Genomic DNA, 12,980 nt, shown 5'->3' on the forward strand with positions numbered 1-12,980 from the left:
TGTGCGTTGATATATCACTATGGCAGACAGTCAGTAATCTTTGAGTTATATATATTTGGAGAAGACTAGCTTTAACCCGCGGCTTTGCTCGCGGGTGACAGAAGAAAGTAATAATAAATATAGAAAAATTCCAAACAGCCGAAACTATAGTCAATTGGATTGGATGGATTGGATATTATCGTGACTGTGAATAATACATTGCGAATTTATTTTTTAATAAAAAGGGTCCTATGTTACTTCTAATACCTCGAAGAACATGTGTACAAAATTTCATGATGATCGGTTGAGTAGTTTTCGCGTGAAACCGTAACAAACAAACTTACCTACATTCGCATTCATAATATTAGTATGGAAGAGCATCTGACTCTGAGAAAGCTCTGTTCGAATTGGTTGCCGCGCGAGCTCACTGTTGACCAAAAACAAGAACGTTTTCATAATTCTGAGCAGTGGTAACCGGAATATTTGAATCGATATGTGACGATGGAATCAAAACGATCTTCATCTGCATGACTGGTGAATGTCGTCCAAAGTGCCCCAAAGCACAATCAGCTGGAAAGGTTATAGCCTCGGTATTTTGGGATGTGCGCGGTGTAATTTTTATTCACTATCTTGAGAAGGGAAATACCATCAACGGTGAGTATTATACAGGGTGGGGAACCAAAAACGAAACAGATCGAATTCATTCAAAACACATGTGTTCTGAAAAAAATGCAAAAACACATCGATTTGTAATCCAAGGGGGACATCTTCCTATCATAACCTCAACTATCATACCCCTTCCCCCACCCCTCGGTGACTATCACCCAAACAATTTGAATAGGGAAAGTAGTAAGTGTGACACATCGTTAAAAACGTAATTTCATAAGAAAGTTAGCTATGTCAATTTTAGCAACCTAACTTTCGATTTTGGCGTCTTTTTGCGGGCAAATAAAACTGTTCCGTATTCCAAATTATGATACTTCATTTGCAAGCTGATTTGACATAAATTCGGTGACAATGCATTATGGAGTTTTTCTAGGGGAAAAAACAAGATGGCGGCTTCACAATGGCGGACAAGATTTGCAATTATGGTCCGATTTGATTCAAAATTGATAAGTGGTGGTTTTCAGGGTCGGAAATTATGAATTGTTTTTCAATGGTGGCTCCAAAATGGCGGACGAAATTTGTAATCATGGTTCGATTTAACCCGACACCGAAAACGAATTCTTCAAAACACATATGTTGTGAACATAATGCAAAAAACACGTCAATTTAAAATCCAAGGGGGACAAACCCTATCGTTACCTCAACTGTCATAATTCTCTCTCCCCACCCCTTGGTCACTCATATATCATTTTCGTCAACTGGATATCGAAAAAAATGAATCCCGACATCACCCTGCAAATCACAGCAACCCACAGCTCGACACTTGTTCATTTTGGAACTAGACACATGCTCTTACGAAGCATCAGGCGTAAAAATAATTTTCCGAAATTTATTCGTTTTTACTAACAAAAAAAAACCTGAATACATCCTGTAATATCTGAACTATATAAATCACCATGATAAGTGACATGAAAAAATTATAACAGAACGTATTCCACATTATTCAATGTCAAAATTGTCATTCTCATGTTCAAGATTTCTCTCAAAATATATATATATATAGATACCTCAAGACCTCAACCTCAACCTCAAGATACTATATATATACATATATATATATATATATATATATATATATATATATATATATATATATATATATATATATATATATATAGTCCATCGTTTTCTACCTTTGCACAGATAGTGCAGTTTGAAACTAACCATTATTTCGATAACAAAAAGTGTGGAAATGATTATTATTGTTATGAAAAAAATTCATTTGAATATACGTGTTTTCCTTTCGCAATTTGTATTTGATTTTGTAGCAAGCACATCCACCTCAACTCCCTCTTCATATAACAGTAGAATGTGACATAAGGTAAAGCTAGTTAAGTCATAATTCTGCTCGCTTTTTATAGTTTTCAACGCTCCATGGATCCTCAATAAACTCTGCTGCATCGGACTCATGAACTTACAACTGTCATTAAATTTTTCATGACATACATTCATTAGTCGGCGTCAATAGACGGCCATCTCGAACAAGAACATAAAACAAACTAACAAGCTGTATTGTGGAAGTTGGGTGATAAAATAAATACCTTATAGGGACTTAAATTGTGAACTGAGCAATCCAAAACTGCTTCTCTTCCTACTGCTACCGTGAGGTTAGTTACGGGCTCTCTAAAACTTGGCGATTCTGCAATAAAAAGTTTGATTTAGTTTCTAGTTTGATGATAATTTATAGAGGCAACATTGTTCAAACGTTCATTCATTAATTCATGATGATACTTCCTCTTTTCAGTGGTACATCAGAAAATAAAACTTTGGGCGCAAAAATCTTGGTGAAACTGTGAGAAAAAATTTCAAAAGGTTCTCGAACTCATTACAAAAAAAATCACCTAGCATTTGTTACAGATGTGAGGAAAACTTGGAAACATATCCGATCGAAAGTCTAGTTTGAATGATAGAAAATTATGTTTTCCTTTATCAATGGAATGAGCATGAAAAGAGGCTCATTTACAATTTGAAAACATTGTTAGGAATAAAACCTTATTTTTGTGATGAACTTGATGAATATATCATCACATGAATAATAGAGAAACAAAATTTAGGTTAATAATGGTATGGAAAGGTTTAATCCAACTCAAAATTCTGAACGTATTCAAAATTCAAATATTGAAAACGACAATCGACTATGTCAATCATACTTTATTATATAATAAGCTAAGAGCAATTGGTATTCGAGATCAGTTCTTGAAGTGGATTCAATCATATTTATCTGGACGTCAACAATACGTTAGTGTTTCGAATATCACGCAAAAATCAGTGTCAGTAAATTTGATTATTTATCTATCACTATGGGTGTCCCACAAGGATCTGTTTTGGAGCTCGTTTCATTTTCACTATATTTAAGTAACATAACATCTATTACATCATCAGTATACCTCACAATTTATGCAGATGACATCTAACAAATCAAAGGCAGCTTTAGAAACACGGGTGTAATAATATACAGAGTGTTTCAAATTCGTTTCCCACCATTGAGATTTCGGAAACTATGAAAGATACGAATATGGTTGAATCGGGGCAAAGTTGCGCATTTACCTGTCTAACAATATGCCGTTGAGAAAGTTATGAAATTCCGATATTCGGAGATATCCGAAAAAAAAAACTGAAATTTCGGAAGATGGTTTTTATTTTTTCCTGGCTTTATTTTTCGAATGATTCGAAAATAAATTGCACTTTCACCTTATCACTTTTTCTCTGCTACATAATGGTGTTTTCACATTTGCTATCCGAGGTTTAGTCTTCCGGCCACCATCATCAACTTAATTTTTTTTATGGGAGCTACATTGGATTCTATCTGTTTTGAATAGAACCAGATTCAACCTTTTCAATGCTGTATCATGAGTTGTCATTCTTCCTCGAAAAATCTACACGTCAAATTTTCGTCGAAATGAATATTTATCTTATAAGTCAATGGTCGCCAACCTGTCGATCGCGAGCTACCGGTAGCTCGCGGAGGCAATTCTGGTAGCTCTCACAACGATTTTAATTTAAAAAATACAAACTGCAAAAATCAGAGAAGCTTCCGAAAATTCCATAAAAAAAACTAATTGTCATAATATTAAACATAAACAGCGGCAACGTTGCGTTGAACGATCTGCCGCTGACGCCATCAAGCTTGAATCGGCTAGAACCGACCAGCCGAACCAGCGCGTTAGTGTTCGAGAACGATCTGGATTACTTTGAACGGGGTAAATACGCACGGCGCGGCGATATTGCGCTTAGTTTAAAACTGAACGCGTAACCAACGTCCAGCGGTTGGGTTAGGAGAGAACAACAAAAATAATATTATGGCAAGCAGTTGTAAGAAGGTAAAGACATACCACTTTCATTCGGAATGGGAAGAACAATACTTTTTTACAGAAGTTAAAGATAAAAATGAGTGTTTGTTATGTAATAATTCGGTCTCCGTTGCTAAAAAAGGAAATATTGAGAGACATCATAAAACTGTACATTCTAATTTTGAAAAATCATTCCCACTACATTCTGCCGCCCGAAAGGAGAAACTGAAACAATTAAAAAAACAGTTAATTGGACAACAATCAATATTTTTAAGAACAGTCGACAAAAATAAGACTGCAACTGAAGCATCGTACCGTGTGTCCCAAATAATTGCACAAAAAAAGAAACCTTATGAAGACGGGGAAATGATAAAACAGGCGTTTTTAGAAGCTGCTGATTCGTCATTTGCCAACTTTAGAAATATAGACGAGATAGTTCCAGCTATAAAATCTATGCAACTTTCTGCTAATACAATGATGAGACGTGTAGAAGTAATGAGCAATGATATTTTTTTACAGTTAAGAACTGACTTAGATAACTGTGTTTATTTTTCTGATATAAAAGCATTTATCAAAAAGCTGGAGTTTTGGGAACAAAACCTAATTAACAGCGATGCCAAGCATTTTCCTATTCTTTCAGAAAAAATATCTCAAAATCCATTAGAACCCTATGACAACAAATATCATGTAGAAATAATTTCTACCCTGAAGAATAACTTCAAACATTGTTTTAAGGATTTCAATGAAATGGCTTTAGTAGCGCAGTTTGTTGTTTCATCCTTTATGGAAATTGATATCCAACAGTTTGCAACTTGTGTTATGCAGAACTTTGGCGAAGACATCGCTGCAACAGAAATGGAAGTCATTGAGTTTCAAAATGATTTAGCCTTAAAATCGTTAGTCTCAAGTACTGAATGTATCTGGCCTATTGTAAGTAGAGACAAATATTCAGTTCTATGCCGTGTTGCCTTGAAAGTGAAAGCATTATTCAGTGCAACCTATTTGTGTGAATCTTCTTTTTCCAATATGAAGTTTATTAGGAACAAATATCGCAATCGACTTACAGATGAACATTTGGATAATTGTATTCGAATGGCTGCATCAAATCAAACTGCAAACATTAAAAAAATTATCGATGAGTCTAAGTGTCAGCCTTCTCATTGAACGTGCTTTTTTATTTTTCAATGTTTATGTTCATGATACTTACTTTTTTGTTGTTGTTATCAACGATTTTTAAATCATACGTGACATGCCGTTGTGGCTGGATAAAAGTTTGTCTTTATTTTTCAAACACCTTCGTTCGATAGGTAGGAATGTAGCTATGAACAAGTACGTACTAGTAATATTAGTTATTAGTTTATTTTCAGTATCTATGTATTATGTATTACCAGTTAAATAGTAAAATAAATACATATAATGATAAATTAACTTTGGATTATTTCATTTACGTTGCGTTACGTGGCTTCCGTGTGGGTAGTTCGTTGTTTATTCAGAAATTAACAAAGTAGCTCAACACATTGAAGAGGTTGGCGACCACTGTTATAAGTGCTTGAAGACATCTAAAAAAACGGTTTAAAATTTTACAAAAGACAGATATCTCAACAAATGCATCCAGTTGATTCCGAAAGGCAATTATGATTTTGTAATTGGCTAATAAGAATACCTGATTTTCCTGGAAAATGTAATTTGGACAGATGAAAGCACCTTCACGAATTGTGGAATATTCAATCGAAGTAACAAACACATTTGGAGGATAAACAACCTCAGGCAGTTCCGAAAAATTCGATCTCAAGTGCGATTTAGTATTAACGTGTGGGCAGGAATTTACGAACATAGAATTTCGAGTCCTCATTTATTTGACGGAATATTCTGAATGGAGAAACCTATCACCAGTTTTTAATGTCGATTTTCGATGACAATTTGGATGATCTACCTTTGGCTAACTGTAACAACATCTGATTTCAGCATGATGGTGCTCCACCGCATTCTACCAGGCAAGTATCTAATCACCTGACTCAAAGGTTTGGTGATAAATGGAGGTGGCCTGCAAGGTCATTTCCATGTGGTACACTGAAAAATAGAGTTGATGGCAATAGGAAATATCAAAATATTGAGGACCTTCAACACAGCATTGTTAGTGAGTTCGAAAGATTGAGGAGTGAAATTAATCGTGCAGTGAATAATATTCGAAGCATTTGCTGTGATTTACTTTTGTCTTTACATTTTAATTAATTATTGTTATTTGTTCAAAATTGTATTTTCATTGAAAAGGAGATTAAAATCTCGGTGAGATTTTGATCCATTAACTTGAAAATAGTTCGATGTGGTTGTCGTCTTTTGGGATACAAGTTCAAATACATTTCCGATGTCCCAACACTGTTTCTATCGTAATCGTAATGAATTTGTATAATAACAATAATAATAATGATAATCGTCTTTATTACTTTCGAATAGATATATACAAAAAAACTTGATCAGAAATACTGATAACTATCCTAATTATCAATGAAAATGAAGAGCGAAGTTTATTTTTGTAAAGTGTTGAACAGCATCAAAAATATTCTTCCACTCAACTCATGTCTTTTTTTTCTTCATTCGTGAAAGCCATTTTTCGCCAAAACTTCAAGGACTTGAACAATAACAAAGTGTCACTGAGTGTAACAAATTGAAAGTCAAAGCCTATTAAGATAAGAATTGATTTTTTTCAATATCTCCAATTTTTGAAAAAGAATGATAACTTATGATACATCATTGAAAAGGTTAAATCTGGTTCTATTCAAAAGAGAAAGGATCCAATGTAGCGCCTATAAGAAAAAATAAAGTTGATGGTGACAGGAAGACGAAACGTCGGATAGCAAGTCTGGAAACACCATTATGTAGCAAGTAAAAAGTGGCAGTGTGGAAGTGCAATTGATTTTCGAATCCTTCGAAAAATAAAGCCAGAAAAAAATAAAAACCATTTTCCGAAATTTCTGTTTCTGAATTTCAGAACTTTCTCAACGGCATATTGTTAGTCAGGTAAATGCGCAACCCTGCCCAAATTTATTCATCTTCGTATCTCACATAGTTTCCGAAATCTCAATGGTGAGGATCGACTTTGAAACATCCTGTATTGTCGAATCTTCATGGGTGGTTCTGCAGGGATTCTCGTCAGCTCAAAGCACAAAAAACACATGCAGTACACTTTTATGATAAACAAAGATAGTTAGCTAATATAGAGATGCAAATTGACAAACATCAAATTGACAAGTTATCATGTGAGAAATTTTTGGGTCTTTATTTCGATGACTGCCTTGATTGGAGGAGACAGTGTGAGGCAGTCATTTCAAATATGAATTCTGTGACTTGTATGCTTCGTTATCTCAGATATTAGGTTATGTCCAAAGTGAATGGGTCAATTTGACCCTCCACCTCAATCCGCAAGGGTTTATTGTGGCTCACACCTGTTCACACTCGACCAAATTAACCCAGCTTCTTAACGAAGCCGATTAGATTAGTGGGTGGTCTTTCAGGTGAGATGGTAAAAGTACAGATCTATCGAACTCTAAAAACCTGAACGGGTTCCCAGCGGGACAGGTACAAAGTATGTGCTCTGCTGTTTCATTATAGAAAAATGTCTTTCGATAGTTCGAGTAAGGAGGTCTGTTAGACATCGTAGTTCATCCCTACTGTAGTCCAACAACTGTTTGGTATCAGAATAAATGCCTTGGAGTGAGCCAATCCAGAAAGAATCTGCCAGAAATCCATAAATCTTCTTGTCATCCAGGTGTTGAATCTATATTTGGCAAAGCTTGAAGCGATGCCAGTCTATTACACTCTGCATTGAATTGATAAATTTGTTTACTGAACCATTGGACTGAAATATATCTACCACATCATGAAAAGTTGTCTCGGTAGGACGATTATGGTCACTGTAAAATGGGTAAAGCGCGCGGTACGTTGCTTGAACAGAACACCCATTTTGATGAAACAATTTCATTATTTGTACGTGGTTTTGAATGCAGTTTCCGTCCATGATGATTTGGCAAAACAGACTGAATGAATAAAAACTAATTTAACATATGTAGCTTCAACTACATGGCCGTTATCGATTGTCAAAGTTCAAAAGTCCCTGTTGGAAGACCCACTTTCAGCTGAAGTCATTACTTTGGGAGATTATAGTAACCCGCAACTGTGCAATCAACCAATATCGCCAATATATATGCAAATGCGGTTGTTTATTACAAATTCGTTGTTACATTATAGAAGCGATTGAAAGTCAAAAAGGCTTAATAGGATTCGTATAACACGGTGACCTATTTTCACGAATACGCACTAATCCCGAACCTTCTATATGGTGACACCACAGATATATTCATTTCAAGAGATATAGCGCAATTCCTGCTTTTTTGTGATATGTGGTGATAATACAAAATTAAATAGTAGCATATTCCTGGCCATTCAGTGGAGATAAGACGGTACTGCAAAAAGTTTCCAAACAGGAAGGCTTTCTCATTAACCCAACGCAGAAGCGTTGTGATTTTTCAAGGGTTATATCAGAACCCCTCACAATTTTAAGAAGGAAATTACATTTTACACGAAACTTTATTATCCTCGGTAATACTGAAACATAAAATGATGAGTTTCCTTAACAGTATTGTAAATTAGGTGAAATTGCGTTTGAGAGATTGGACTGGAAACGGTTGAAGGGGTGGAAGCGACAAAAAATGCGATCCTAGAGTCAATGGTTTCTTACTGAGCGATGATCCGAAAAGAAAGAAAGGTAATTTGAGATAATATTAGGTTTTTAAAAAACCATTATGAGAAACTTCTCAGTTTCCGGGTTCACTATCATGGATGTACACTATACTTCAATTAAATTCTATTTCATCCATTTCACTTGTTCACTGGATTGTCAAGTTTCATATTTCTTGTGAAATCCAATTTTTTCTCATTGTCTAACTTTGGTGGGTCTCTTTCATAACTTCATTCACTGTTTGCTTCCATTTCTATTGTTGTAAATATTCTTGAAGAATGAAATACAATTTTCCGAAAGATTGAATAACAAGAAATAGTGTTCCATACTAGGAAGTTGCTTTTTATCTTCAATGATTCGTCAGGTTCAGAATGTGCTCAAAAACCGAGCAATATTGAAAAAAAAACATTTATGTTATGTTGCTGATTCAGCTCTGTAATTCTCTAGTATGTATAAATTCTACAGTGTGTAAATCCAAATGGAATAAATTAACTATTTCGGTTACGATACATATTTCAACAAAATCCGATAAACGTCGAATTTAAATTATAATTTGACATACTTCAACGGGTGGATGCTTCACCTACCTTCAAAACCCGTCAAATAACAGGTACAACACCCAATTTTTTTAATGGAAAGTATAGGCTTGTGATATATAGTTCAAAAGGTCTCTTTATTCTTCATTCAGAAATGTTATTGCTCTCATGTTTATTGCAACAATTAAGATGAAACAAATTAAAATCATGAGATTACCAAAATTCGATAAAATAAACTCAAAACGTATATCATATTGAGATACTGATAATAAGAAAGTGAGCAAAAACCATAGCAATGTTCTTTTAAGACGGTATCCTTGAAAAAACTGTAAGTTTCATGGCAACATTAGTTTGAAACGCCTTGTCAACTTGTATGTTACAATAATAATTGTCAGTATCATAATTCAATTTAAAAGTTCGTTAACTTCATGTCTGACAAATGGTTAGATTGGAAATGTATAAAATAATAGTTTTACAAATGATTGATCACGAAGATGGAACCCGAACACAATAAAAAAAATCTGTTAAAAATCTGTTTTTTTGTTAACCAGCTGTCGCACCCCTACGAACGACAACCCTCAGAAGTCGAAACTTGTGCGAGTTAAGGATTAACGAGGTCTTACCTTTTAACGTGTGATTCCTAACACGGGTTGGACGATAGCAAGTGAAGATCGATCGTTCAGACTAGAGCTTGAACCACCGACCAACACGGCAGTCAATTCGAGTGAGTCAACAAAGCACCCACGCCGAACCGCTTGCGGCTACCGGCTAGGAAGTAGGTCTTCTATTTCTTGAGGAATTTCCTAATTTACCGCCCATATCTCAAACAATAAGTAGAATAGAGAAACAGTTTCGCGAGCTTAGTTATGTGGAGCAGAAAAAAAGCAGCTGCCAATGTAATGAGTTATTAACTCAAATTGGATGTGATGCTTGAGTTTGAGAAAAATCTACCTACACCGAGTAGACAGGCATCCACTACATTCAATGTTAGCTATGCATCGATAGTAAACATATTAAAATAAAATAAAATGCATCCCTATGAAATGATACCTACTCAGGAGCTCATGGAAGACGATTTTGATAGAAGAACTCATTTTTGTGAGCAATGATGGACATGTTGGATAACAATATCATCAAATTGGATGACGTTATGTTTTCTGATGAGTGTCCTTTATCTCTTAACGGTCATGCTAATCGGCAAAATTACTGCTACTGGTCAACAAAAAATCCTCACTGGATGAGAGAAGAACACACGCAATACCCTTAAAACGTTAATGTTTGGGTAGGGATTGTGAAAAAACATATAAATGGTCCTTTTTTCATTGAGGGCAACTTGAATGACGATAATTATTTGGCACTACTTCAGAATGGTGTCATTCCAAGTTTAGCATATTCATATCCTGATCCAGGAAACCCTCAAGTTTCAGTGAATACGATGTGGTGCGGCAATACCTCGATACAACATTTCCCAATCGGTGGATAGGGAGGCGAGGACCGATTGAATGGCCAGCGCGATCGCCTGATCTTTCATCATTAGATTTTTTTATGGGGATATATGCAATGTGTTCAAAATCAAACCTTCAGATTTGAATAACTTAAAAGAACAAATAACGCTTGCGATTAGGTCGGTCACGCCTGATATGTTGAATAACGTCAGAAGACAGTTTTATTTGAGATTAAGATGTTGTCAAGACATTCGCGGAGAACATTTTGAAGATCTACTTCGTTGAAATCCATAGTACTTCTTCGTATTCTACATTTAATTACGTTTTGCATTACATTTCAGTTCATGAGTGTTTTTTTTCGAATTTCAGTAACCACATGATTTTAATGTATTCTATCCTAATTGTTGCAATAAACTCAAAAGCGATAAGATTTTTGAATAGAGAGTGAAGATATCTCCCAAACGATATATCACAAACCTATACTTTCCATTCAAAAAATTAGAGGTTGGCATTTCTACGTTGAAGAATGTCGAATTGTAATTTTCATTTGAAGTGTTTTGGGATTTTTTCAAATATGTACAGTAACCGAAATAATGAATTTATTTCATTTGGCTGTTACACACTGTATGAGATCATTTTTCAGAAATTGAAATGAGTATAATAAGCTATCTCTCAAAAATAGACATACGAGGGGTGTTCAGAAAATGAGATGAGTGATTTTTTTTTTAATTTTTTTATGTTGCTTTACTCATCTTCAACATATGTTTACAATTCCAGCTATTTTGCATGTTAAGTATGTTGGTGAGGGGCATAAAAGAAGTGTTTTGCATGTTCGGCAATTTTCTGCTATCGAAAAAATGGATCAGACATTTTTCAACAATATCTGTATGAGAAATAGAATCGAGTATTCAAGAACACTCAAAATGTTGACAGTGTCATATGGTGATCATGCTCTGAATCAGAAAAATCTTCACAAGTGGTACAAGCTTTCCACAGAAGGTCGTGAAGATGTGAATGAAGACTTTCGCCCTTGATGCCCCAGCACATCAACAACTGGAGTCAAGTGAACAAAATTGTTATGCAGAACCATCAAATCACTATTGGAAAAGTTGCTGAAGATATTGGCATATCGGTTGGCTCATGCCTCGAAATTTTTCGTTAATTTTGGATATGAAGCCTGTGGCAGCGAAGTTCGTTCCAAAATGGCTGCAACAGCGATTAAGATTTTTCGAAAGGGTGAATACATTTTTGCCCGCTTTTCCTGGACTACGATGCTCACCTTCCCTGGACTATCCACAGAGATAAAACCCGGATTATGTTGATATCACTTTCAATTCGAACGTAACCTTTGTATATCGATGACTATGATTTCAATCCAAACATTATCTGTATAATCTTGCTTAGTTTTCAAATCCTTTTTGTAAAATTCAATATTGAAATACTGAAAATAAAGGAAAATCAGTTGCATAATTGCTTAGATATGATTTATCCCGTTGATTATCATTGCTTGCTAATATTTCATTCCAGAGTATATCTATTGATGACAACTGTTTTATTTCGCATGTTATATTTATATTTACTATAAACATTATCTCTTGTGTATTCAAGAGTAGTTCCGTTTCACTTCAGTTGCAACACGGTTGTAAAGTTGTTACCTTCTGTTTAGTTAATAAAACAACACATAGTGAGAATCGAGTTGTTCTTTATTTATGGATGTTATTATAAATCAAACGTGATTTAAAACTGTTAAACATTGTTCTCAAAACACGGAAGGGCTTTAACGAACCCCAACTACTTGAGGTCCAATGTAACTGGGTCATAACTGGTGACGAATCGCTGATAAAGCTCGAAGAAATACCAAAATGTGCATATCAGAACTGTTTCGAGAATTGGAAAAAACGCTGGTAAAGTGTATCACGGGACTATTCTGAAGAGGACAAATAGAAATTAATGATTGAATAACAATTTTTCCCTTACTTTTTCCAACAGGACTTTTATACCAGCACAGGCTCTTTTGTAAACTTTTAGAAAAGAATGATATTCAGCGAATTATTTCATCAGTTCCGACTTCCATTGTGTAATATAATATAAATTGATTTGAAATCCCTGAAAAAAAAAATAAAAGATTAACCGAAAATAAGAATTTTATTAAAATAAAAAACTGAAATTACAAGGAAATAACATACAAGCTACAACCAGAAAATGAAAACTTGAAATAATAATAGATGCTGAAAATTGAAAAATATTATTTGTTGAATTTCTTATATGATACGCCCCTGTCATGTTTTATGACAACTATCATGACGACAGAAGAGAGATTGTCAAACAA

At 34.7% G+C, this 12,980-nt stretch overlaps 1 protein-coding gene across 3 annotated transcripts in view; it reads right to left on the reverse strand.

The window, feature by feature from the left end:
- Nucleotides 1-12,980, reverse strand: part of LOC111507021 (neurotrimin) — a 404,616-nt gene that overhangs the window by 273,505 nt on the left and 118,131 nt on the right. For all 3 annotated transcript variants that reach the window (XM_074171642.1, XM_074171641.1, XM_074171640.1), the window contains exon 2: nucleotides 2,187-2,284. In XM_074171642.1, the coding sequence (XP_074027743.1) occupies nucleotides 2,187-2,284 (98 nt within the window). The remainder of the gene's footprint in view (nucleotides 1-2,186; nucleotides 2,285-12,980) is intronic.

The sequence above is a fragment of the Leptinotarsa decemlineata genome, unplaced genomic scaffold, assembly GCF_025532065.1.
Source record: "Leptinotarsa decemlineata unplaced genomic scaffold, Ldec_3_MD MMD2_tig00000026_RagTag_RagTag, whole genome shotgun sequence".
Taxonomy (NCBI): Eukaryota; Metazoa; Arthropoda; class Insecta; order Coleoptera; family Chrysomelidae; genus Leptinotarsa; species Leptinotarsa decemlineata.